At 43.2% G+C, this 22532-nt stretch overlaps 1 protein-coding gene across 1 annotated transcript; it reads right to left on the bottom strand.

Moving 5' to 3' along the window:
• Positions 1–223: 223 nt before the first annotated feature.
• RND3 (Rho family GTPase 3) lies at positions 224–21803 on the bottom strand. Its single transcript, XM_069574421.1, has 5 exons — positions 21332–21803; positions 20735–20822; positions 7907–8016; positions 4108–4242; positions 224–2270 (listed from the first exon to the last, which is right to left on the bottom strand). The coding sequence occupies exons 1-5, from the start codon at positions 21479–21481 to the stop codon at positions 2019–2021; spliced, it is 735 nt and encodes a 244-aa protein (XP_069430522.1). The 5' UTR covers positions 21482–21803; the 3' UTR covers positions 224–2018.
• Between the last annotated feature and the right edge of the window lie 729 nt (positions 21804–22532).

The following is a 22532-nucleotide window of genomic DNA, read 5'->3' as shown; positions in this document are numbered from 1 at the left end:
GATCAAATTACTCATTCTAATTACATTCCACTTCCTGAAATCATCATGAAAAACTTTTATATACACAGATGTATCTTCCCCCAAGAAATTCCAACTTCTGCCAAGAAGCAAATAATTCCAAGGCCTACCCATCCAGGAAATGTGAGGCCAGATTCTGTAATCAACTCTATTAAAGAAAAATAAACAGCTAAATCAGGAAGTAGGTAATGAAAGGCAGCTCACATTTTGACAAAGACATGGTTACTTTTTTATTTGAAGAAACAAAAAAAAGTATGTTTTAATAAATACTGCAGAAACATTGACCAAACAAACATACAAAGTGACTTCAACATTTAAAAAACTGCAACGAAAGTTCTGCTTTATAACAGTTATAACTTATTTTCTTTTTACAATATTTAAATACAGAAAGCACTTGCCAGCTATTTTGTAATACTGCCCAAAGCATAATGCTGCATTAATCAGAGCATATCATGTTGGTAAAACGCCTGTATTTCTTGGGGAAAATGACTGGAATGGTATTTTCTTGCAGAGACAAAACAAAGTGCTTGTAAGACACAGACTGAGTGTTGTAACTACCTTAATCTCCTCTCCTGCCACAGCTGAATGGGAGCACAGCTTCAACACTTCAAAAATGAAGCTTTATCATTGGAAAGAAAGCTCGTTTTCAACAAGCGCCAACAATAAAAAGGTCAGATCTGGTTTCTTCTCTGAAAGAAGCTCTAAAAGCAACTGGTCAAAAAATATCTGTAAACTATTTTAAAGGCTGATTATTTTATGTAACAATAGTGATCAAGTATGGAACACGGCCTTGGCAGAATCTGATTGAGGTTTAGCAATCACTCTCTAGAAATGCCATAGGATAGTGTAGGGGCTGACAGTATATAATTTTCCTCTAAGGATTCTCAAAAGCATGGAACAGAGGGCCATTCTTATCATGTTCATTGAAAGATACTGAAATAAGCCAACTGATTATCAAATGTTGCCAACTTTGGAGCTTCATCCCAAAATAGGCCTTTTGCTTCGTACTTTTGGTCTCTTACATCCAGACAACTTAACTCACAAACTGTGCTTTCTGCTACTATCCTTCATTCGTTATCTCATCAGGTGAAAATATCAATAGTACCTACATTTTTTCCCCCTTTGATCATTCTATGACGTCATACCAAGACACCTTTTATTTGACTTTGCATTTTTATCAACGATGGCAAAAAAAAAAAAGAAAATCACACACCCTCTTTTCTAAACAGCACACAAAAATATCACATTGAGCAATTTACCACTTTTTAATGACAATCACAAGGATGAACAGAACCATCAGACTGAATAAAAATGGACGCTTTTCTTCTAGTTGACCTATTCAATCTTTGTAGTGCTGGTCTGCACACCCCGCAACACTGCAAAAGCCTTCCTTGAGAACCATCTCACTCAACTATCTTCAGGACAGCAAGATTTCAAAGCCTCACCAACTTTTCCTCTGGATATCCCATGGGTCCTGATACAATTTCCATTTTAATGATGAGCTAGGAGAAAATTAGATCACATCCTCTAGAAAACTAAACGCTACGGTCACAGTGCCAGTTCCCCAATGAGGATGGTATATTAATATATACTTTTTCGTAAAGGAGATTAAAACACTTAAAAATTAAATCAAAGTAGAGATCCGTGAACAGATTGTAACAAAGAAAACAAAAACGCAAGCACCATCAGAGTGTGATTTTTCTTCTTGGAGGTACTCGCATTCCTCTTCTTCAGCCTCTAGCCCATCTGAATCTCTCTTTTTTGGCATATTTTTCAAGTCACATTTCAAAACTCTTCAATGAACTCACTTCCCACCACTTGTTCTACGTGCCAAATCTAAGGACAGGATTCCAAAAAGATGAACAATCCTTCCAAATGCCTCCTAAGCCTCCAGAACACGTGACTTTGGCTGTGCACTTTGTTCAGACTTCACCTTTCTGTTTTGTTGGTGGTGGTTTTTACACTTAATTTCCTTGTCCTCATAAAAAATAACCGAAGATTCACATCACAGTACAACTCTTGGCTTTGTCCTTTCGTAAGTCTGTAGCCACTGCCGAGAGTTCTGGTCTGCTGGGCATATGTGAAATCCGCTTTGTCGCCCTCTGCGATTTGTTCCGCTTAACGTTTTTATTTGTCTTGTTTACACATGCCAAGGTGGCCACGTGAAAAATGTCTCTGACGCTATTTTCTGACTGTAAAGCTGAGCATTCAATGTAAGTAGCTGCTCCAATCTGTTTGGCCATATTTGCTCCCTGTAAAGCAAAAGGGATTGTGATCAGCAATAAGTCTCTGGGAAAAGTTAGAAAGTATATTCCAATACCTCAAAATTATAATGCATCACAAAATGTTTCTAATATGTAATTGAATTTTCCAGGTATTGATGAAAAAATCTTTTTTAAACATTTTAACTACCTTCTTTATTATTGCATAAATATTTGCAGTCAAGGACCAGTCTTAAGATATTCAATTGCCATCACTCAGTAGGCACTGTTTGACTTCCCAGAGGTGCCAAAGGTTGGTCTGATGACACTGGGTTATCAATAAACAGCCCAATCATCAGGTAGTTTGTTAGTATGGGGTGTTGCCAGGAAGTAGAAGTCTTAGGAGGTGCTTTATCTTCACTACCAATGGTAACCTAGGGTAACTAGACACATAGGTCTTCCAAGTTACAGCAGAGTATAGAATTACCCAGAGAATCTTACTGCTGGAAAAGAGTGAAAAAGCTACGGATCATGGATGTAAATGCTGCATTTTTCACACAGTTCTGGTAGAGTCATCCGGCTCTTCCACCCTATTTCAGCACCTCATGGGGAACTCAACTCTTCTTTTCTTGAGTGTAAATGGCACTCGTGGAGTAGGAAACAGCAACCCACTCCAGTATGCTTGCCAGGAAAACTTCTGGCAAAATTTCTGAGCCTGGTGTACAGTCCATAGAGTCATAAAGAGTCAGACATGACTGAGCAACTAAGCAAATGGCACTCAAGGCTAATAGGCTGTACAAAAAGCAGCCGTAAGAGAATTTAGAATCAGTTTTGAAACTTATATGATTAAGGGCCAAAACAAATTGAGGAAAGGAACAATACTGTTACACATCTATAATTTGGGAGACATAAAATATGTAATTTTTAAATGTGGACCAGACAAAAAGGGGACCCAAGAAGACCATGTCTACATCAAAATAGCTTATTTAAATAGCCAGAGTTGTGTTAACTGGAATGAAGGACAAAGAAGACCACAGTATGATTGGTCAAACAATGAATAAATAGAATTCTAGCTATTTCAACATGAACCGTCTTTAGAATTTGGTTGTAAGTTTTAAGAGAATGAACTTCTAAAACTAATCCTCCTCCTTCCTAAATACTTGGGAGAAATGCCTGCAGGAATGATAAAACTAGACGTTTTTTGGGGGGGGCTCTATTTTACTGACAATGGTCTTTTGTAGTATTTTATTATGTTGCTGAGTGTAAAATAAGATTAACTCTCTTTAAGAGTATTACTGATTTTGACCACATTCCCTCTTAAATCTATTTAACTTTAAACCCAGTTAGAGTTACAGAGAAATACAACTTTGAATATGAGCCACTGTTTCTGCCCTCAAGTAATCAAGCATCACATGGTTCTTCTGCTGAAAGGCAGAACATATTAAAGGGTTTCCTCTCAAATTTGCCTTATGTATACATGTACACATATGAATCCTTACCCAGTCAATTGCTCAATGTAGGAAAGCTTTTTGAGAAACTCACAATCAAAATATCACCATAATTTTGGCCCAATCTTGTCCTGGATCACTTTGATGCTCACGGGGCAGTTTTTACATTAATCTGAGCAATGGACTGCCAGGAAGGGGCCTGGATGTTTGCTGTGAAGCCAGAGGCACAGACGCACCAGCCCCTTTCACCTCTGTTCACAGATGGGCACAGTCTGGACACAGAGAGCTCATTCTCCATCTCAGGAGAGGGACTTGGACTTGGTGGTGACCCTTGGTTGACCCTGTAGAAAAGTAGCTACTTTTCAGTTTATTTATTACAAGTGATGTTTCATTTCTGTCACTCTTTATAATCCGCATGTACACACTAACTATATACATACCTGGTCATAGGACACCGGGGTCTGCCTGTGATTCGAGAGCTCTACTAATGTACTGACATCGGTCCGAAGGTCAGATTTGCAGCCAACCAAGAGCATTTTGGTGTTGGGACAGAACTCCTGGATTTCACCTTTCCACTATGGGGGGAAAAGAAGATGAAGAATTAACAGAGTGCTGGCATCCATACAAAGGAAAACAATTTCTCTACTGGCAGGCACTGGAAATAGGACGCAGAAGGGACTTTTAAAGTGTCACTTAAGATAAAAGGAGCAAACTTGCATTTATCTGCCGAGTAGATATTAAATGTTACTGCTTTTAATTATGGATCCATTGTGTGTGTGCTAAGTCACTTTAGTCGTGTCTGACTCTTTGCGTCCCTTTGGACTGTAGCCCACCAGGCTCCTCTGTCCTGGTGGCAGAGGAACCAGGAGATTCTCCAGGCAAGAATACTAGAGTTGGTTGCCATGCTCTCTTCCAGGGGGTTTTTTCTGACCCAGGGATTGAACCCAAGTCCCTTAGGTCTCCTTTATTGGCAGGCGGGCTCTTCACCACTAGTGCTACCTGGAAAGCCCATGGGTCCATTAGGGAACCATATTATTATCTATGGCGCTTCCCCAGTGGCTCGGCAGGGAAAGAATCTGCCTGAAATACAGGAGACGCGGGTTCAATCCTCGGGTCGGAACATCCCCTGGAGGGGGGCATGGCCACCCACTCTAGTATTCTTATTGGAAAATCTCATGGACTAAGTAACTAAGCACGTTATTATCTGTTCTCTGTGACTCATTCCCACCGTAAGAGACATGGTGGGTGTTATCAGAAAGTAGCTAAGGCAATTTCTTAATTATTGAGGCATCTCTGAAAGATAAACATGACTCAAGAAAAATTATATATTCTAACAAGTCACTACATCCTTGGATATGTTCAACTGGTACTTCCCAGCATGGGAAGAGTTAACACAAGCAGAGATATGTATTCACTGACCCCACCTAGAAAGACAGAGCAGTCACCCTGCATTGAAATCTCTACTGAGATTTCAGAGCCTGGAGATTAGAATTAATACAGCAGAATCTCCTGCCTTTAAGGAGCTTCCATTGGAGTGGTTGAATCAACAAAGACCATGACATTTGCAATGGCCCATCTCCTGGGTTATCAGAGAGACACCTGGTCCTATAGCTCACATTCCCTTGAGTTAGTTTTATGCTGTGTAAGTTATTAATGTAGTCTAACCTAGCCAGCTGTTTCACGGCCCAACAAGAACTCTTAGAACTTCCAGAAATGGCTGGCAGGGAATTCCAGTTGTCCTCTTAGAAGAACAAATGGATGACTTTTTGTGGTTTCATTTCCTCAAGGTGACCATCAGGATGGCAGTCAGGAGTTCAGACAGTTCATAGGAGAGCTCTCACGTTGAAGAGGAGTGATCAGAGATGCTGAGGTCAGGAATCTCCGCCTGACTCTCCCTGCCCACGTTCACAAACATGTGTTCAGTGCTCTAAATTCTGTGGTGGTTACAGAGATGATTACAATGTAGCTGTGTCTTCCAGAAAGGAATTCACAAGAAAGGAGGGTGATGAAGTCATGTCTATAATATTACATAAAAGGGACATCTTGCATGAGTAATTTAAAAGATCTCTAGAGGACACCTCTGGATCCAGAAGTGTGGGCAATAAACTCTAATCCAAAGTACACCAGGGTACCAAAGGGAGTAATACCTACTTTGCACAAAAGTCCAGGGAATGGCAACCCACTCTATTCTTGCCTGGACAATCCCATGGACTGACGAGGAGCCTGGTGGGCTACAATCCATGGGGTCGCAAAGAGTTGGTGACTCAGTTCATGACTGAGTGACTTTCATTTCACTTTACTCCCTCCCTCCTTTCTCCCTTTTCCTCTCCTTCCTCCCTTTTCCCCCAGTGTTATTTAGAAGCATCTACCATGCGAAGAGTCGACTCATTGGAAAAGACTCTGATGCTGGGAGGGATTGGGGGCAGGAGGAGAAGGGGACGTCAGAGGATGAGATGGCTGGATGGCATCCCTGACTCGATGGACGTGAGTCTGAGTGAACTCCGGGAGTTGGTGATGGACAGGGAAGCCTGGCGTGCTGCGATTCATGGGGTCGCAAAGGGTCAGACACGACTGAGCGACTGAAGTGAACTGAACTGAACCATGTGTTAGACAGCCCTGGAGTAAGAACTAGAAGGTGAATCGGAAAAAAAAAAAAAAAAAAAAGAATAAGATCTCTGTAGCTCTAAGTCACTCTAACCTCTTTGATATTCAAGGACTTAAAGGATTCAATGAATCTAGACAACCCATAGCAGGGGTTATCATGAGCCTTAAACCTCACACAAACATCAAATACACTCATTAATATCTTTAAGGCTGAGTCGCTCCTCATTTGGTCTTAGCAGACAAAAGCAAAACAAAACAGAAGCAGGGTTTTTCACCATAAATGATGCATAACTCGATACTCCATCAAGTAAGAACTCCAGTAAATAAGCGGTCTCTTTGATCCACAGACAAGCACGAGGCAAGCTGCTCTGTCATTGTTCGCTGTGTGATGACTCTGGCCTCACATCTAGCAATTGTTCACAAGCATCGAAGGCAGGAAAGGCGTATTCCTGCTGGAATCTGACAGTCACGTCACTCGTGTTAAGATACAAACGTTACACAACACTGAAACGAGTTAAAAAGCTAAAAAGAGGCTTTCATCTTTTAAGAAATTAGTATTTCATTGAACTGTGCTTCTCATGTTTAGTAAAGAGACGGGGCTGGAGAGAGGGGTTGATTCACCTTAGATCTTAATTTCATCACGACACACAAGGCCTGTAGTCAAACATAATAGGGAAAACCAAACTAATAGAAACATACAAAATACAAGGACCCTTCTGTGCTCTCAAGCACATCCTCAGATGAAGCCCGAGTGCCTGGAGGAGAAGGGGGCTTTAGAAATGTTTGATTCTGAAACGTCACGGCATTCAGGCCAGGACTGAAGAGTCAACTAGAGGCTGCCCCACGCCGGCCCTTGGACAGGCATGTGCCTTCTCTAGCTATCCTGGGGCTCAGTCCTAGCTTGTCTCCTCCCTCTCCTGGCCTCGCCAGGACCAGGGACCACCTGCAACAGGGTCCCTTCTTCCTGACCTTCCCTGGGTTCCACACAGAGCTTCCTAGGGTCCCCTCGCCATGGACAAAACCTCCCTTACCTTTGTCTCCGGACACTAGCCATGTGATATCACTTACAACCTGTATACAACCACTGTGTTTACTAGTGTACAACAACACCCCGATCACAAGTCACCTGGTCTATTGCCTGGAAACATAGACCTATTTCTCCCCTATGCATTATATTTCTGTTTCTAATAAATAACATCATTACTGAAATATAGTGGTTTTTTGTTTTAACTAAACAGCTATGACTGCATTCATTTCAAGCCCTGAATCGAGGTCAAATATGAACCTGAAAAGTAAGCACAGTCTACAGGTTAATGAAAGAAGGAAGACACACTGAACAGTAACAGAGTATCGTTATTGTCAGCTGCACCATTGCTACCCAAAGTATAACACAGAGGTTCTTAAAAACGTATTTTGTTTCTTAAAGTGAGATCAAATGTTTAGCAGGTTCATCATCAAAACTTAGGTCACATATGAGTGGGAACCCTTTTATAATGTGAGAGTGTCCTTTTCAGTGTTTTAGTTACAGAACATACAGCAGGGTATTAACTGGAGTGTTTGAGCTCCCAGTCAACCAAATGTTTCTAATTTATATGCAGACAGTATTGATCTGTGTCATCACTCCCTAGCACTTACCTTTTTTAGGACACTGTCCAGAGTCTCTGGTCTACTGATGTCAAAGCAAATCAGCACAGCGTCCGAGTCTGGGTAAGAGAGGGGCCGGACATTGTCATAGTAAGGAGAACCTGAGAAGAAACGAAGATACACAAGTTGTCAGATGAAAATCCCCTTTGCCGGTCATGCATGAACTTTGCCCTTTGGAGCTAAATCTTTGGAGGGTCACACGGCTCCCATCACCTCTAATTCTCGGAAAAGAAAGCAAACAAAAGTCCAGTAGTGCTGGGCTGGCCAAAAACTTCATTCGCGTTTTTGTGTAGTCATGCGTGCTCTGTTACTCACTCGTGTCCGACTCCTTGCCACCCCATGGACTGTAGCCCGCCAGTATCCCCTGTCCACGCGATTTCCCCAGGCAAGAGTACTGGAGCGGGTTGCCATTTCCTCCTCCAGGAGATCTTCCTGACCCGGGGATTGAACCCAGGTCTCCTGCATTACAGGTGGATTCTTTACCGTCTGTAACAGTACTGTATTTCTTTCTACAACAAGGCAAGGAAGCCTCACTGTTTGACTTAAATTCAAGGGAAGGAGCCAGGATCTTCAGTTCAAAGAGCAGAGCCAGAAAGGCAGCTGGAAAGGCAGAGCCTCTGGACCCCAACGTCCTGAAGCGTAAATCCACCTCTACTCCTGCAGGGGAGGAGCACGTAGCTTCAGGTCACTGCTCCTTCAGTTCTTCACTCATGAAACGAAGACGATGACAGTAGCTACCTTGGATTAAGTGAACCTGGGCAGTGCCCGCACTTAGTAAGAGATCAAAAAGTCTTAACTATGGTTATGGCTGGGCTAAGGGCTTCCCAGGTGGCTCAGTGGTAAAGAATCTGCCTGCCAGTGCAGGGGATTGGCAGATCCCCCGGAGTAGGAAAAGACAATCTACTCTTGTATTCTTGCCTGGAAAAACCCCATGGATAGAGGAGCCTGGTGGACTACGGTCCATGGGGTCACAAAGAGCTGGAGACGACTTAGGGACTGAGCGCACACACATGGCTGCTATTGCAAGCTGTGTGCAAGCAGGAAGCACCGTAGCTGGAGCTACTTCCTGGGGAGGAGCCCCAGATTCAAGATCATTCTGTCAGTACCATGGAGGTGGGGGAGAGAAGGAAGGGTAGGTTCAGCTATGCACAGAGAGCCATCGTGAGCCTCATCTCGCACCACCCTGTCTCCCAGTTACAAGGAGCCATAACCTTTGAGTGTGCTTACTTAAAACTTATCACCAAACCCTGTACAGACTCTTCCTGTTACAGAGAAAGAATGTAATAAACGCCATACTGAATTCTGTCACTGTTTTACACAGTTCCATCTCTAGGAGTAACACCTAGGATATGAGACTGAGTTAAATCCAGCCTAATTTAAATCCTAAAGCTTCAAGTTACCAGCCAATTAATTTAACCACAGAACCCTCTTCTAATCATATAGGGCATTTCTTCTGTTCTTTCAAGAACCCCAAAGGATGCGTGATTGCATGAGGCCAATTATACAATTAAATAACAGTTTGTTATGCTATTTATTTTGTTTCAAAAAATCACTGTCGGTATACTGACACTGCACAAGCACAATAGGAAAATCATTTATATATATATATATATATATATATATATATATATAAGTTGACTCCAGGATAGAGGAGAAACCTCTAAACTACCAGTCTTTTTGAAACCCAATTTCATTTTGACATCACCTTCCATTTCTAGCAGAAAAACATGACATGTTGTCCCCTGATAAATCAAAACTTCAAAAGTCAAAGACAGGGAAAGAGAAAGACTAAAGAGGCGTTTCAAATAATCTTTTAAATTTCTATCAAAACAAAAATCTTCAGGAGGCTGCTCTTGAGATGTCGAAGTTACTATGTGCGGTTAGGGTGCACCATTCTTTTTTCACAGGATATGGTGGGTGCCCAGTACCCACTGGTTAACCCCAGGAATGCTGTGGCTTTTTCACCAGCAGTGACAATTTCAAGCCAGGTGTGTCTACCAAGCCAGGAAGAAGGGAAATGTTCTAGGCATAAGGAAGGAAAGTGTGAATAAATACAGACCAACTAAAGCCAGAATCAGTCCTGAGCTACAGCAGTTCTTTGCCCACATCTGGAATCAGGACCCTGATGAAGCAGAGACTGACAAAAGAAAGGTATTTTGACAAAGTTTAAAGGCTTTAGAGCTAAAAAAAAAAAAAGCAATCACGCCATTTTAAACAGTAAGACTTATTAGAATAAGGCTGTTTCTGAAAATGACACACTGCAGCTGCTGCCTTTTCAGTCACTCAAGGAAAAAGATTATCTGAGGTTAAGAGAAAAATTCACAAAGACTCCATCAACTTCAACATTTTTGAGAGGACTGAGAAACGAGATGGCTTATCACTCTACACAGACACACTGGGATTTCCATATTTGTTCTGTGAAGTTCAGACTTTCTCAATTGCAGCTTCTGTTTTCGAGTCCAAAGTCTAACCTGGGCACAGTTTCTGCCATAAACATTGGGGGATCTCTTTTTCCAAACATAGAATCAGAAAATTCCAGATCTTAGAGTGGGAATTCAAATACCAGACATATACATGAGGATTTCCTCTGCTCTGCCAAAGTTAGCAGGAGATGACTTGACCCCAAATCCAGAAAGTCCCAGCGTTGCAATAATTCAGACTGTCAGAAGCCTAATCAGGCTTCAGAAATCTCCTTTCTTAGAAATCAGTCCCACTGGGAAGAAAACTTTGTGGTTACTTTCCCGTCTCCAGCTCACCTGCGTCTCCAGTTTACCTGAACTTTGGAGGACAGAAACTTTGACTAAGATGAAGGCAAGTAAACACTCCTAATCTCTGATCTAAGACTGTGTTACAAAACAGTGAAAATCATCTTTCCCAAACACAAATTAAGGAAAGACAGCTGGAGAATTACAAAGGTACTAAAACAGAGTACTTAAAATTCAAACTACAGAGAAAATCCAGAGGAATGGTTTTAACTTCTAAGCCAGCACATGTCTGCAGAGACCACCCTGCCCTCCCTTTTGTGTACTGGGTTCTCCCCTCCTCCCATTTTAAGGCCACAAAGGGGATGTGGCTTTGTCTTCAGGCCTCACTGCTGGAGACATGGGCTTCCTAGAATCAAGGAAGCAGCCTCCAGGGCTTAGTGTTGTCCTTTAGTCGCTCAGTTGTGTCCGACTCTTGGGACCCCATGAACCCTAGCCCGCCAGACTCCTCTGTCCATGGGATTTCCCAGGCAAGAATACTGGAGTGGGCTGCCATTTCCTCCTCCAGGGGAATCTTCTCGACTCGAGGATCGAACCCATGTCTCCTGCTTTGGCAGGCAAATTCTTTACCACTGAGCCACCTGGGAAGAAGCCCCCCATGCTTAGTGGTTGTACCCAAATATCTAAAAAATGTAGACACTGGCCTGACTTTAAAATAAATGAAGTCTGCAACCTAAACCACATTCTTATGGAAGTTTGATTCTGCTTTTGTTTTTATTGAGTTTCATATTTTGAATGAAAACACACATGTAAAAAACATATAGGTTAAGGTTCATGAGAAATAAACCACCTTGCTTGTTGAGGTTCTGAAGTCATTTTTAAGAGCTTTAACAAGATCTAATTAGGAATGACACTTTGATCTGTCCTATTACTTTTGCTAATGAACAGTGCTTTCAGATCAACCAAGAGTGTCCAAAGGTAGCAATAAAACTGATCTCCACATTTATTAGTTATAAGCATAATTTGCCTAACCACAAGAATAATTTGTCATTAAAAATAACAAGATCATTTATTTATTATAAGGCTTGATAAGGCAAGGTTAAAACTTTTTTTGAATGGAAAAATCCATGGTCTGCTTTCTCTCAGAGTAAAAAGGAAAACGGATACAGATTAAAAAACAAAAAGCAAAACTGTCCTACCAGGAAGAATCTAACAGTTCATCAGCTAAGCAGAACCTTCAGGGGAAAAGAAAATATCCAGTTCAACTTGCATGTTCTTGCTCTGTGTTCAAGCACCTGGAATTCTTGCCTATAAAGCCAAACTACTGCCCAAAGCAAGGAGGAAAAGCCAAGCTTAAGAGTGCACGGTGTCATCACAGGCATGAGTGGGATAACTCACCCGTAAAAAAAAAAAAAAAAAAAAAAAAAGGAAAGGAATTCCAGGAATGCCCCTGTGAAGTGAGAAGCAATACAGGGAGGCAGAAGTGACCCCAAAGAAAGAAGCAGAAAGTAAGCCGATGAGACAGGAACAGTGGCTGCCCCTCCTCCTCCATCCCATCAGAAATGTCTTAAAGCATTCTGTTAAGCCAAACAGGAAAAGATTAAGTTCTACAGATTCTTTATTTTAAATAAAGAAGCATGTAAAAAACTTCCAAGGTAACTATAGAACTAAACACAGGGCAAGAAAGAACACTGAATGATTTTGTATTATGTAGAAATGTACCAAACTTCAGGGCTTCCTGGTGGCTTAGATAGTAAAGAATCTGCCTGCAGTGCAGGAGACCAGGGTTCAATCCCTGGGTCGGGAAGATTCCCCTGGAGGAGGAAATGGCAACTCACTCCAGTATTCTTCCTTGGAGGATTTCATGGACATAGGAGTAACTTGGTGGGTTACAGCCCATGGGGTCACAAAGAGTCAGAAAGGACTGAATGACTAACACTTTCATTTTCTTCTTTAACCATTTCAGTTAGTCTAGGTACTGAGCTTTGCTTGTTGAATAAAACTTTCTCACCATGTGAAGTAGGCTTCACGCACATGGTAGTTCTGATGCAGCATTTCCCTTATACTGTGCGTAACTTTAAGTACCTAGTACTACTCCAAGGTCCTTTCTACTTAAGCGTCAGATCATCAACTTTCAGAAAACTCCACACTGTAAAGAAACAAGGACACTGTATACACAAAATGTGTCCCCAAACCTCTCAAGGACCAAGCTCTGCAGGGCGAAGACTGCAATAGAGCCCTGTGAGGTTCTCTGAGTTTCGGCAGTTTGGCAAACATCAGCAAAGTTCTAAAAGGCTTCTGAATCTTCAGGTCTACCCATCCTTGTCTTCAAGAGCATTAATTCTGGGCGAGAGCAGTCTTTCCAGCCCAAGAATAGTCACAATGTGCCTCACCCAGAAACTACTTTTGCAGATACATACCTGTCTGCTTAAGTCATCTGTTCACAAAGATAGAACATACCATATATGCACATAATTAAACGTATATGTTTGAAGATTAATGCCCAAAAGGGAGGCTGTGTGGAACCTTTTGCAAAACCAGTTCAAACACTGGGAAGCTTTTATGGGAGCTTGAGAACTGAAAACTCATCTAGTTGAATATTTCATTAATATAACTTTCTTTTATTAATATTTGAACCTAAAATTGAAAAACTTCACTTTCCCCCATAAGAAATTCCTACCTAGAACAATAAAATCAGGAATACTGCATATTTTGGGCAGAGGAACCACAGTTGCTTTTGGTATTTTTTTGTGACTAAGAGAATATTTGTACCCAACAGCAGTTACCATGTGGATGAACTGCCCAGTTATTATAAGATTCTATTTCCTGATGCCATCTCCACTTAAGAGTAAATGGTCCAATCAGCAATCACCTCAGGAATGTGAATTGAGTCCAGGCAGAACCTTTGGTCTGGCTCAGTGTGAGACTCTTGAACTCTTTTATTCCATGCAGTTTGTACTACGAGCATCATGCCCTCAAACATGCAACAAGTATTCCCAGGAAGGATATTTTGTTTCTTCTATAGGTTCAGATCAACAGAAATTATAAACACATTTTATGAAAATTTGGGGGGGGGGCATTTCTCTATTGCTATAAAAATAGAATCAATATTTTCAGTTTCGGGGAACAATGTAGATACGAAGTTGTATGGAAAGTCAAAGAGGTAGAAATAAGACTGCTATTTCTGAGCTTTAAATAACGGTTTAGGGTTAAAGTCCCAATCTTACTGAGACTCTTTAAAAATACAAGAATCAAAATATTTTACTTAAAGTGGAACTATAGCAAGTCACAGAGCTTTAGGGAGAAGAGCAGATAGGTATACATCTAAAAATATTACATTATTATTCAGTAACAACCCATGAGTGAAGCTGCTATGCCACACACTATGTCATCAGGCTTGTTTTTCAAAGTCAACGTGTACAACTCCTGGTTGGACTTCTGAGGCAGCTTACTTTCGTGCCACTGAAATTCCTGTTTTGTCAAGAGGGTCTCTGAGTAAGGCTGCCAAGATATAGTAGCTGACATTTAAAGGGCATCAGAAAAGGGTGGCAACATAAGCAATTCATTTGGCACAGGCCACCAGGCACCATGAGCTAACTGGAAAAAATATTGGTCCTTGGTGTTATATCTACATGCAAAAGAACTGGATTAATGAGGAAACATCTGGTTATTACAGGTGGCATCAGAATGACCAATCTGGATGCCTCAGCAAAACTGTGCAACTTAGCAAGAAAACAGATTTAGACAAATATAAACTTTGAAAGATATAAACAGAAACCACTGCATAGTAGACAGTTCTCCAAATATAGTTTTAGGTATTTTTTATCAGATATCACCATCCTAACTCAGAGCTGTTTTGTCTTAACCCACACCTCTTACAGAGTTTCAGGAAAAAATTCAAGAGTCAAACCTGGCTTTGAAATTCTAAGCTCCTAGAGCTCATTACTGTCTTACGATCTAACTAGTTTTGTGCAGTTTTGCCTTTGATTCACAACACAAGCACCCACGCTTCTTTGGCTTCTGTGTAAACTCTTCCTTTCTTCCTTTCCCTAAGAAGGTTAACTGCAGTTAAAATGCTTCAGCTTTCAGAATCTTGGTTTCCTTGCCAGCCATTTAACATAATAAGCATGTTTTCAAGAGGCAGGGATATTACAGATTTAAGAACTGAGTCAACTTGTTAGCAATAAAGAAGAAACTGTGGCGGGCTGCAATCAGGCCTTGGGCTGACCCTGCAGTCTTCAGCTCTTCTTTGGATCTTCTTGTTAAGTGAGTCCAGCTTTAGAACCTTCCAGCTCACCCTCTTAAGAACAAGTATTAGACTGTGAGTACTCTGAGGGCAGGCACCATGCTAGCCAGGTTTTGTACCACCCTCTTCCAGCTCCCACAGCATTTAGCAGAGTTCAGGCACATTAAAAAGCTCTAAAAAATGTTTACCTGTTTCAATTATTTCTGTAAGTACTGAAATGTTAATTTGCCTCCTAAATGACAAAAAAGGCACCAGTGACCCTTTTGACGCTGCTTTTCTGGATTAATTATATACTGGTTACACTGCTGACATTCCCATCCCAGTTAAGAAATATTTCAAAAGTGCTTATCACTGAGACCACTCTTCAAACCTGATGCATAATCTACAAACATAACAATATAGATTTATGGATGTCAAGGAATCTGTCCTCAAAGTCAGGTCATGAGTGATCAAGAGTTTCTTCTCTTCCCTTTTTCTTTAGGTATAAAAGTTAAAGTATATTACCTTTCCTGTTAATACTACTAAAAGCTAGTACAGGAAGTGTTAACGTTAGCACTCATGGCCTAAAAGAACCTTGTATCAGGACAGGATTCAAAAAAGTGTATAGGAGTTATCGTGGGGGAATATTAGCAGCTAAATTGGGTATTTTAAAAACTAATAATATGCCTTCGATAAAATGTGCATTACCTTGCCTTGGTTAAAAGCTGAAATGAATGATTATTACTCCCTACATCACATGTCCTGAAATTACACTGCAATCAAATCACTTAGGAAAAGATATGGTGATCCTTAAATGGTGGATTTCTATTATTAGTAGGCACTGGCTTCATGCTACAAATTGCTTCTATGCTTGGCGAATGTGGCCAAGAATCTGAAGCACAAGACTACTTTGGTCTCATCACATCAAAATGTTGAAACCATTACCCACTGTTTTACAGAAACTCACTGAGTGAATTTAAAAACCAATAGGAGCATTTCTGCAACTTTTAACCAAATGCTTGTCTTATCATCAATAAAAAGTGAATATTTTTCATTAAAATAAAGAAATCATAGACCTATGTCTAAAGACTACCTTTAAAATACCCCCCTTTAAGAGGAGGATTCACAATGCTGTTTTATTTATAAGAAGGCTTTGCTTCCTGGGTTTTTCTTTTTACTTTTTTTTTTTTGGTATAGCATGATTGATAATAGTGTTAATAGTGATAATAGTGTGTGGAGTATAGTGATTGATAATGTGTTAGTTTCAAGTGTACAGCAAAGTGAATCAGTTACACACATATCCAGGGCTTGTCTGGTGGCTCAGATGGTAAAGAATCTGTCTGCAATGCAGGAGACCAAGGTTCAATCCCTGGGTCAGGAAAATCCCCTGGAGAAGGGAATGGCAACCTACTCCAGCATTCTTGCCTGGAGAATTCCATGAACAGAGGAGCCTGGTTGGCTATAGTCCATGGGGTCGCAAAGAGTTGGACACAGCTGAGTGCTACACTTCACTTCATAGGAATATCCACTCTTTTTTAGATTCCTTTCCCATATAAGCCATTACAGAGTACTGAGTAGAGTTCCTTGTGCTATAGATAGGTCCTTGGTGATTACCTATTTTATTTATAGTAGCATTATAGGTCGGAGAAGGCAATGGCACCCCACTCCAGTACTCTTGCCTGGAAAATCCCATGGACGGAGGAACCTGGAAGGCTGCAGTCCATGGGGTCGCTGAGGGTTGGACACGACTGAGCAACTTCACTTTCACTTTTCACTTTGATGCATTGGAGAAGGAAATGGCAACCCACTCCAGTGTTCTTGCCTGGAGAATCCCAGGGACGGGGGAGCCTGGTGGGCTGCCGTTTATGGGGTTGCACAGAGTCGGACACGACTGAAGTGACTTAGCAGCAGCAGCAGCAGCATTATAGGTCAATCCCAATCTCCCCATTTATCCTGCCCACCCTCCATACCCCCCCAGTAACTGTAAGTTTTTCTACATCTGTGACTCTATTTCTATTTTATAAATAAATTCATTTGTATCACTTTTTTAGATTCCATATATAAGTAATGTCATATGATATTTGTCTTTCTCTGTCTGACTTACTTCATTCATTCAGTATGACAGTCTCTTAGGTCTATCCATGTTGCTGCAAATGGCATTCTGTTCTTTTTCATTGTTTAGTGAAATTCCATTGTATATTGTACCACACCTCCTTTACATACTCCTCTGTCAATGGACATTTAGGCTGATTCCATGTCCTGGATACTGTAAACAGTGCTGCCATGAACACTGGAGTACATGTATCTTTTCAAATGATGTTTCCTTTTAGAGGGACTGAAATAACTTTAAGCAGCCATAAGACACCTGCTGGCAAATTGCCACTTGTGGTTGCTTTAATTGGTGTGTGCGCTGGGGGCAGCTAGAAGCATTTTCTACCTGAGGAGGATCCAGGGGATCTGTCAACATTAGGGATGCCTGACAAGGGAAATCCACAGCAACCAGATGAAAAGGGCATTTGGGTTCAAGAATCTGACAAAATTGGCTTATCACAGGTTGCATATGGGCCAAACTAAGTGGGGAGAAACTCCTTCTTCCAACTCTCTGCCCTACCTGGGTGTATGACCCTCAGCAGATAGGACAATATTTGAATTAAAACTATTATCTCTAAGGCATCAGAGAGGGCCTGCACATAGTAGGTGCAGAAAGAAAGGGGAGAGAGTCTCCTAATATCTGGTAGGAGGCTAAGCAGGATGTGAATGCCACTGAAAGAACAAAGTTCATGTCATCACTCTCTCTATGTAAGAGAAGTTACATGCCTCCTTTTCCCTCTAACATTCATAAAGTTCTAGAAGGGGAAAACTCTTCTCCAGAGTTAAACTGATAGCAGTTGGAAAAAATAAATGTAGCAAGAGGCATCAGACATGAATGATAAACCATTTTTGGTGGAAGAATCCAAATAGTGTTTCATGACTGTGTTTAATTAACTCACACTTCACCTCACAAACAACATAATGGGATTCTAAATAATTCCCTTATGCCTTTTATCCACTATATATAAATCTTAATCTAAACTTGCCCTAAGATTTCATTACTGGATAAATTTGCAGTGTGATATTTTCTTAATCACAGGTTTTTCAAACCTGCGCATTTTAGTTAAATACACATATGTTTTGTTTCATTAAATAAAAATACAGTGATTGCTTCACAACAGACTTCATTTCAGGTAATTATATTTAATCTGATGAAAGGCAATGTTTATAAAGTTGCCATTCTTTGTGCACAGATAATTCAGTGATGATAAATGTCAGGGAATCTCATCTCCTTGGAAATGATGCATATGATTATTCATTTGTTCATTCAACAGATTTTACTGGGTAACTACTGTGTGTAAGGTATGATGCTATGTGTGCAGAGACAACAAACGGTAGAGTTTGAATTAAATATTTGAAACTATCTGAAGTGGTATTTATCTGCACATGTGAAGCATAGCCTCCAACTATAAACTGCCTACATTCTGTTTATTTCCTAGCCTTTGAAAAGCATGTGTCTTTTTTCTCTTAAAGAAAAAAAAGTCAATTTAGCCCTTTGGGAGCCCAATTTAAAATCTCCTTTGGTGGTCCCGTGACTCTCGAAGCTTGAGACAAGGAAGGGGTAAATAACCCAACATTCCTTTAAGGTTACCTATGCCCCCTCCCTGCCCAAATGGGTCTCCTTCCTAAATCCACCGGGAAGCAGTGGCTCTGTTCAGAATCTGGCTGGCTTCATGGGTGGTGAAAACTAGGGCGTGGGATGCCAGATCCACTGGGACTAAGAGCTGAAGCCAACCAACATCAGTGAAACAAAAAGATTTGCCTGTCTGGTGACCCAAAGCCAAGAAGTCTACAGCTAGGAATGATCCTGCACATTATTTGCTTCTGTATCCTTTTTTCAGATGACGAAATGAGACTCAGGGAAGGAGAGGATCCGTACCCAGATATCCGTGTAAGAAGTAGCTTAAAATCTAAACATAGCTCTTGTATCAAAGACCGAATCAGACTCACAGACCCCCATGTCTAAATCACTCTTATCCTGCATTAGGTCCAAACAGACTGGGAGAGGGGGTTGAGTGTTGGTGTTAATTATTGGTACCGTACCAGCTGTCCTGCCCACGAGGCATAACAAATACCACGATATATCTGGTAATTGGAGTCCATTAAGAACTAGGCTGTGTACAAATCTGACGATGGAAATGCCTGAAACAAGCATTACGTCTATCACCACCTTCCCTATAGTTTTGAGAGTGTGTGCAATCCTCAGCATAAAATCCGGTGAGGTCTTGGTTTTGCTACCCTTGGCGAGGCTCCAGGAAGAGCCCGACTCTCCAGGGAGAAACAAAATCAGCGCATCTTACTGCAGCCCTCGGAGCACCTGGCAACAACCGTGAGAGGCGCTCGCGCGAGACTTCTCACTTGCCTTTGTGCAGGGACTGCCTCTGGCGACCCTGTCAGTCTGGCCTCTTCCTTGTGCTCTCTAATCGCCTCAGTCCCTCCGGGGCTCCAGAGGTTACAGCCGGGGGCGGTGGGAAGCTCGCACAGCCCACAAGCATCTACGCGAGGCCCCTGCCAGCTGAGCACAGGGCCATCTCTCGGGCCTTCCCCGCCCGACAGTAAAGTCTGCGTGCTGGCACTTGCGCGCTCCTCCTCGCCAGTTTCACCCAGGATTTGGCTCGGTTCACCCGCAGCAGCCCAGCTCCCTGCTAAACTCCTAGACCTAAGCTCAGGGGCCTTCCCCGGGCCTTCCCGCTGTCTCCTCCTCCTTCTCCAGAGGCTACACCCTTCCTGGAAAAGGCACTCCTACGCCGCCAGGCACCGTAGCAGGGTCGGCGGGTCCCCGGGTTCCAGCCGGAGAGTCTAGGTGATGTTACCGCCCCCACCGCGCCTGACCCAGACTGAACCCCTAACATCTGCGCGGGGAAGCCTTCCCCTTCGCGGTGTAACCGGCCCTCCCTACAGCTGCGTGCCAGGTTGGTGCGTGAGTGCGTGGGAAGGCGATAACCCGGCCTTGAACCCCAGACACTAGAAAATAATTCACCGTGCCAATAATTCAACTGGATGGGAAGGTCAAAGGCGAATAGGGCAGCCCGCAGCCTCGCACACTGGAGAGGGGTGATGCAATGGGTAGGAGGGAATGGCGTGGGCCGGAGGACACCAAGTGATCACGGGGGCGGGGGAGCTCAGAGCTGCAGGTCGGCACCGAGGCGGCGCGGGCGGCGGGCAGCTAGGAGAGGAGGCCCGGGGACCCCCGCCGGGTGCTGCCCGCGCAGCCAGCGCATTCCTGGCAGTAGGCGTCACGAGCGCTGCGGGTGCTTGCGCGCCCCCTACTCTCTCCGCAAGCGCGGAATCCGCACGTAAGTGCGTGGCTTCGGGGGTTTTCTTCCACTGGCCACCACCCTCTGAGTGCTCCCAGTCTACCAGCCAAGCAGCAGGTTAGATCCTGGAGGGGCGCTCGCATCCTAGAGCCAGTTGATACCGACAAGGCGCACACATCCCCCTAACATTTAGCTACCCTGGCCGCCCCGAGAGGACTCGGGCACAGCTCCGCGGGCCAACCGCTCCCCGGACACCCGGCTACAAGCATTTTACATCCCGGGGTGACCCTTCGGGCACGGAGCTTCCTTTTCTTCCCACAGCTATTGCCCGACCCAATATCGTCCCCCCACCCCCATTCAGAAGGGGCAAAATTTTCATATATCAGGGAATCCCTCGTAAGAAGCAAAGTTAACGGAGGAACGCAGAACGGGCGCTGGCGGGCGCCGAGAGCGTGCCAGAAACGCGGGGCCCCGAGACCCTTTGCGCACCCCCTGAACGCCTGGAAACCCGCCCGAGCGCCACGCGGTCAGATGACTCTCTTACCCGAAGTGTCCCACAGGCTCAACTCTATTCTTTGTGTGTCGATTTCAAAACTGGCCGTGTAATTCTCAAACACTGTAGGGACGTAATTCTGGATAAAATGGACAGAAGTAAAGAGGGCAAAGAGGTTATCTTAAAATGCACGACAGCTGCAGAACACCCTCTGAAAATAGTCTCTTTACTCTCCCATTAAAAAACGAAGACCCCCCCCCCCCTCAAATCCACACGCACCACATCTCACACTAAACACGCAGATCCTTTCCGAAAGCCCTAAGTTCCCTCTCACCCCACCCGGATTCTCCAAAAGTGGAGGATCTGAATCTCCCAATCCCAGATTCTGCACACATGACCGAACAAGTTTCAGAAGCTAACAGGAGAATGTGCAAGCGCATCCCAACCCCTCCACGCTTCCACCCCACTTTTCCTTTCCTGGCAACTAACCGGGGCGAAAGTAATAAGCAATGAGAAAGACGGCTGAAAAAAAAAAGAAAGAAAGAAAGAGAGAGAGAACCGGGTGAAGGGTGAAAGCCAGGGAAACCCACCTCGAGACGGGGATCCCTTCCCTGCCGCCCGCCCGCAGCCCCAGCCGGCCACACTCACTTCGGGGAAGCAGTCTTTGGCGAAGACGTGGAGTAGCGCGGTTTTCCCACACTGACTGTCTCCCACCACTACTATCTTGCATTTCACGTTCTGATTAGGATCCATGATAGATTTACTGGATAATTTCTGGCTGGCTCTTCTCTCCTTCATTGATCTTGTCTTATTTTCTCTTGAAACAGGAATTTTCACTTAAGAGGAAAAAAAATATATATATATATTTCTTTCTCTATTAAAAAGCAGATATAAAAATAAACCGCAAGGGTGGTGGGAACCCCTGAGGCGCCGCGCGGACGAGGAGAGCTAGAGGAGCAGGCTCGTTACTCTCCTCCAACAAGTTTTATGCCTGACTCCAAACGGCGCTTCCCAAGTCCAATTCCGATCCGACTGCTTTGTTTCACGCTCTCTGCGCGGCTTTATACGCCCGGCCTTCCAATCCTCTTTCTCAATGAGAGAAGGAAACTGATCCGCCTCCTCCCCTTTTATGGAGCCTGGGAGACAGCGCCGTCTAGTTACTTGCAGAAAATGTAGACAGTGCGCCCTCTAGGGTGATCATGCGGGAACGATTTCCAGCCCAAAGCTCGGCGACGACTAGAGGACCCCAGTGACGCTGTGCTGAAGATTGGGACTGTACAAGTCCAGGAAGAAGTGGGGAATGGAATTGTCTGTGCATATTGATTTTTATTAGAATTTCTGGATAAACGTTTTCATGGGGGCTGCTCTACGGAAGCTTCGTGAGCATTTATGAAAACAAAAGCATTTCTTACCCAAAACATCGTTATGAAACACGGAAAGCAAATCTTGGGTGGGGAAGGGTTAAATGCTTGTATTTTCTTAGGAAATGTTTTGCATCAGGTATTTAGGCCACGGAACAATAGCTAAGCCAGGTTGTTTGAGATGCCGGAACTGGCTTGCTGGGGTCACAGCAACAGACTGGCTTTGGAAACCTCTGTTTCAGTGACTCAGGAGGAGAGGGAAAGGTTTGGAAGAGAGGGGAGGGGAGGTTTGTGAGTAGAAGAAAAAAAAAAGTGGAAGATGATCATAGCTGAGTAACAAAAGCCATTGGAAAACTCAATCCTACTACACTAGGGACCTAAGCATGCAAGGTTAGCGGTTGCCCCTGTTTCAGTGAGAAGAGGGGATAGGAGGGATTCTGACCCTGCCCTTTAATTCCTTTATAAGCAGTCTCCCCTTCCCTAAAACC

The sequence above is a fragment of the Ovis canadensis genome, chromosome 2 (assembly GCF_042477335.2).
Source record: "Ovis canadensis isolate MfBH-ARS-UI-01 breed Bighorn chromosome 2, ARS-UI_OviCan_v2, whole genome shotgun sequence".
Lineage (NCBI taxonomy): Eukaryota > Metazoa > Chordata > Mammalia > Artiodactyla > Bovidae > Ovis > Ovis canadensis.
This window is presented reverse-complemented; position numbering and strand designations above follow the sequence as displayed.

Excerpts from the sequence above, each read along its gene's own strand:
- RND3 (XM_069574421.1), bottom strand. The coding sequence starts at position 21,481 with ATGAAGGAGAGAAGAGCCAGCCAGAAATTATCCAGTAAATCTATCATG. Across the intron at positions 4,243-7,906 it reads TGGACAGTGTCCTAAAAAAG|TGGAAAGGTGAAATCCAGGA; the intron begins GTAAGTGCTAGG and ends TTCCCCCCATAG. Across the intron at positions 2,271-4,107 it reads CCCCGGTGTCCTATGACCAG|GGAGCAAATATGGCCAAACA; the intron begins GTATGTATATAG and ends TTTGCTTTACAG.